The sequence below is a fragment of the Salminus brasiliensis genome, unplaced genomic scaffold (genome assembly GCF_030463535.1).
Source record: "Salminus brasiliensis unplaced genomic scaffold, fSalBra1.hap2 scaffold_170, whole genome shotgun sequence".
NCBI lineage: Eukaryota > Metazoa > Chordata > Actinopteri > Characiformes > Bryconidae > Salminus > Salminus brasiliensis.
The window spans coordinates 5,001-10,000 of NW_027326701.1; the positions used below are offsets into that span (position 1 = coordinate 5,001).

The 5,000-nt window shown below is 49.4% G+C and overlaps 1 protein-coding gene across 3 annotated transcripts in view; it reads right to left on the reverse strand.

Annotated features, from left to right (window-relative positions):
- The window catches only part of nox4 (NADPH oxidase 4), a 12,967-nt gene that overhangs the window by 1,049 nt on the left and 6,918 nt on the right, over positions 1 to 5,000 (reverse strand). For all 3 annotated transcript variants that reach the window (XM_072672084.1, XM_072672083.1, XM_072672081.1), the window contains 11 exons: positions 4,367 to 4,447; positions 4,112 to 4,286; positions 3,694 to 3,858; positions 3,277 to 3,339; positions 2,369 to 2,429; positions 2,134 to 2,212; positions 1,544 to 1,663; positions 1,335 to 1,443; positions 1,142 to 1,210; positions 907 to 1,007; positions 1 to 261 (listed from right to left, as the gene is read on the reverse strand). The exon at positions 1 to 261 is cut by the window's left edge and continues 1,049 nt beyond it. In XM_072672084.1, the coding sequence (XP_072528185.1) occupies positions 141 to 261; positions 907 to 1,007; positions 1,142 to 1,210; positions 1,335 to 1,443; positions 1,544 to 1,663; positions 2,134 to 2,212; positions 2,369 to 2,429; positions 3,277 to 3,339; positions 3,694 to 3,858; positions 4,112 to 4,286; positions 4,367 to 4,447 (1,144 nt within the window). In that variant the 3' untranslated portion in view covers positions 1 to 140. The remainder of the gene's footprint in view (positions 262 to 906; positions 1,008 to 1,141; positions 1,211 to 1,334; positions 1,444 to 1,543; positions 1,664 to 2,133; positions 2,213 to 2,368; positions 2,430 to 3,276; positions 3,340 to 3,693; positions 3,859 to 4,111; positions 4,287 to 4,366; positions 4,448 to 5,000) is intronic.

The following is a 5,000-nucleotide window of genomic DNA, read 5'->3' on the forward strand; positions in this document are numbered from 1 at the left end:
TTCCGTCCTTCAATACTTCCATTTTTCAGTTTTTCTTCTTTGGTCAATCAGGTCCTCCTAAAGTTTGTCGGCTTCTCCAGCTGTAGAGGTGTTTGTTTGTTGTTGTTTGTTTGTTGTTGTTTGTTTGTTGTTTGTGGGTCTCAGCTGAAGGACTCTTTGTTGTACTCAAAGACGGTTCCTGAAGTGGAGAACGAGTTGCAGAGTTTGTGTAACTCTCTGGAGACGCCTTTAGGACCGCAGCAGAACACACCTACTTTTTTACTGCGCACACACACACACACACACACACAGAGAGAGAGAGAGAGAGAGAGAGAGAGAATTCAGACTTTATTCAGCAGAAAAAAAACCCTCAATAAAGTTGTACTATGGGAAGGTGGTGGGGGAGGGTTGAGTGGAGGGGTGGTGCAGGGGAAGGGTGGTGCAGCTGCAGCAGTGTGGGTGTTTTCTTCCTCTAAGATCAGAGCTTCACTGCACCATTACACACCAGCAGGGGGAGCCACTCTTCCACAAACCTCCATCTTAAAGGTGGAGAGGGAGTGTTTACAGTGATTCTCTCTCTACCATTACACACTCGCCCCCCGCCCCACACTGCAGCCCCTCCGCACCTTCAGAAGCTTCTCTGGAAATAAATTTGAATATTCAAATGAAGCTGAAAGAAAAGCTGGAACTCTCCACCAGAGGGCAGTGTGAGCCCCCTCTCAGCTGTTCTCTCAGCGGGTTCTCTCAGCGGGTTCTGATGACGGAGCTCAGTGTAAAATCTAAAAGGCGTCTCTGCACTAACCTCAGCCACAGTCTCGGCACCCGGTGCGGTTCTAGACACAACACTGCCAGTAGAACATGGTGAGGAGAACCTCACTGACCTAGGCCTGGTTTCTTTTTTTGCTCAGAATGAGGCTCTGAACTCACTGCTGATTGGACCGTCCAATCTCCTGAAAGAGGAGCTTCCACCTGGGTCGGCCAATCAGGAGGCGGGAGCTCAGGGGGCGGAACCGCTCCTCCGTGAGGTTCTGGAGAGGAAGAGATTTGTGTCACTTTTCCCAAGAACCTAAAACTACAGACGGATTATTAATATTCATCAATATTACTGATAATACACACATACACACCAACCGGCTGTGTGTGTGTGTGTGTGTGTGTGTACCTGTAGCTGGTGTGTGTTAGTGAGGTAGAGACGGATGTTCAGATAGTCTGGACGATTCTCCTCCCACAACTACAGAGAGAGAGAGGGGGGGGGTCAGTATTAATCCAAGTGGTGCTGTAAACCAACACACTCAGTTCCAGCTTCACCTACATGACCATTCACCTGCACAACTGTGTGTGTGTGTGTGTGTTACCTTGTGGTGGAGGTCACACAGCAGGTCAGCGAACCAGTAGAAACACTGCAGCTCTCTACACACCCACACCACATACAGCCTCCTCAGCCTGTACTGACTCCACCCCCCACTGCAACACACACACACACACACACACACACAGGTAAATACATACATACACACATACTCTCACACTCGCAGGTGAACACACAAACAGGTGTAATACTCACAGCAGTGTGTGTAGGACGCAGGCGAAGGGTGTGACTCCGATTCCTCCGGCCACACACACACTCACCTCGTAGTTAAACACCTCCTCTGACGGAGTGCCGAACGGACCGTCCACGTACAGCCTGGGCGGGACCACACAGCACACATCCAATCAGCACACAGCACGCATCCAATCAGCACGCATCCAATCAGGACAGGAGGTTGCAGGTGATGCCACAGCCATCCGTCAGTGACTGTCAGTCCCAGTGAGCAGTCCTGCCCCCCCCCCTCCAATCACCTACAGCAGATGATGCTAACTAGCATAACACACATTCTCTAACTAGCATAACACGCATTCTCTAACTAGCATAACACGCATTCTCTGCAGCTCTGGTTGCTATAGCGTCCCTGATGTGAATGTACAGGCTCTACACACACACACACACACACACACACACACACACACAGGCGTCATACTCTAATCTGAGGGGGCGTTAAGGGCAGCAGGTCATGACCTTACATCTCTGTATCCACACTGTCCCACACAATCACATCACACACCATTTTCCCACAACACACACACACATATACACACACACACACACACACGTACTTGGGATATGTGCGCTGATGAATCATGGGAAGAATCTCAGAATGGCTCAGTTCAGGAAACAGTAGCTCAGATAAACACTCTACCAGAGAGAGAGAGAGAGAGAGAGAGAGAGAGAGAGAGAAAGAAGGGGGGTATTGAGTCAAATATGAAAAACAGAATGAAACTGGTAATTTAATTGTGTGTGTGTGTGTGTGTGTGTGTGTGTGTGTGTTCGTGTGTGTGTGTGTTTTCTTACCAGTCCAGTCTCCGAGCACCCGGATATGAATGCCAAATGTTTCTTTGTTATGTGTTGGACACTGAAAACCAACACACACACACACACACACACACACACACACACACACAGCACATGTTAATGGAGGAAGATTAAATTGGCTGATTTTAAAGAACAGGAAACACGGAACCGCAGTGCAGGAGCTTCAGGATTGCACTGGAGGCTGAGGGCCAGCAGGGGGCGCTGTGTGGGTGACTCCACACTGGAGAGGAGGAGACCTAAGTGTGACATCACACAGCCTCACACTACATGTCCAAAAGTTTGTGGACACCCCTTCTACTGAATGCATTCAGCTGCTTTAAGCTGCAGCCATTGCTGACACAGATGTGCAAATGCACACACAGCTTGTCTAGTCCCTGTAGAGAAGAAGTACTGCCAATAGAATAGGACCCTCTGGAGCAGATCAACATCATGACCCTATTGGCTCCATGCTGCCTAATAATGCCAGGCGTGGACTAGAGGGGTATAAAGCCCCCCAGCATTGAGGAGCTGTGGAGCAGTGTAGGAACTGTGTTCTCTGGAATGATGGTGGAGGAGCTCCATCCAGTACTTTTGGGAGGAGGTGGGGATGATGAGGTGGGGTGGTGATTAATCATCATCCAACATCCTGACTGACCTCACTAACACTCTTGTAGCTGAATGCAATCAAATCCTCACAGCAATGCTCCTCCAGAATCTAGTAGAAAGTCTTCTTCTCTGGACAGTAGAGACAGTTACTCCAACAGAAGCAGGATCAACTCTTTAATAGTCTTGATTTCAGAAGAAGCAGGGAAAGAGCAGGTGTCCCAATACTTTTGACCAGATTGGTCCATTCTTCATTCATTATAATAAAATGATCATATGCTAATTAAAAGACCCCACAGACTCACCTCAGTCAGAGTGAAAGCATGGTTCTCAAACGAGGACACACTCGGGCAGTTTAGCAAGATGTACTGAGGACACACACACACACACACACACACACACACACACACACACACACACACACATTCAGAGATAGTGAAACAGTTCCTTATCCAAATACGTCAAATTAAAGCAGCACTGTGGAGAATTTGCCTTCCTTGCTCCTGGGCTCCCCCTACAGACGGGGAGTGCCACCACTAAAGGACACATGCATTTCTGGACAAGCTGGTATGAGCTTTTAAGTAATGGAATCTTATAGCCCACCAATTAGCACTGAAGCTAGGAGGCTAACATGGTTACAAAGTTGAGTGATACAGAGTGCTACACTGTGCATAGGAGGCTGTCAGTTTCCATAGCAACAGAAAAAGAAGGGCGGGGCTCACCTGTCCAGGGCGGGCCTTAAATCCGCTCTTCAGCATGCGCACCTCGATGACATCACAAGGGTGCCTGATGACTGAAACTATGGTAACCGGTGTGCTGCCCCTGATGCAGCGATACAACCTCTCAGCACAGTACAGACAGAGGGGTGCTGTAACCCACAGCCACGTCTACACACACACACACACACACACACACACACACACACAGTTGAATAGGGTCATTACTCAGATTTTACACAAAGTGTAGAGAGATTTATTCTGTACTGAGTGTTTCTAATAAAGTGTCCAGTGAGTGGAGGTATAAGGCAGGTGTTTCTAATAAAGTGTCCAGTGAGTGGAGGTATAAGGCAGGTGTTTCTAATAAAGTGTCCAGTGAGTGGAGGTATAAGGCAGGTGTTTCTGATGAAGCTAATAGACCCACCTGAGGGAAATGAGGCTGAAAGTGGGCGTCTTCTCCACACACTGTGAGTGGCGTTCCTTGTGTTTGTGTCTCTGGCTTCTGATTGGACCATGTGTATGAGCTTCCGTTGGTCTGATTGGCTCGTATGCAGCCGGGGGGGTGGGTGTCCACATTCGTCTGGTACTTCAGAGCCCCTCTGGAAACAGGGAGATATTAATGGAGGTGTGTGTGTGTGTGTGTGTGTGTGTGTGTGTGAGGGGGGGGGGGGGGACTCACCCGACCACGTGCAGCATCAGTACGATGTAGAAGAGCATGAAGAGGTTGTGAGTGTACCAGAAGATCTCGTAGTTGCAAACCCTGCAGAGATACCAGACTTCAGCCAGAGGGAGGAGCTCTCCTGAGCTTAAGCAAGACTCAGGTGGTTGCTAGGGCCATGTTGCTACCAGCGGTTGCTATGTTGTTGCTAAGCAGTTGCTATGCCATCCCAGGCAGTTGCTATGCGTCTGCAATGCAGTTTCCAGGGAGTCCCAGACAATTGCTATGGGGTTGCTAGGCAGTTGCTATGCTGTTGCTAACTAGCTTCTAGGATATCCCGGGGGCTGCTATCTTTAGTGGCTCCACACACCAGGTGGTAAATCAGGAGCCTCTGGGAGGGGGCGGGGTTACTGATTTGGGTTCATATGGTAGGATTTCTGCAGGACAGTGCCGGCGGAGGGCGGAGTGACGGGAGGATGGTGGAGGGTGGTGGTGATTACAGAGCCGGGTGTTCGGTTCACTCACACCTCCATCACTCCCCCTTTGATCTCCTGAAGAGCCTTGAGCCGATGAAGGCCGACACTTCAATCACAGCCCAGATCAAACACAAAGACCCTCCTAGACTATCCCAGTGTAATTATAGCGGAGTGTGTGT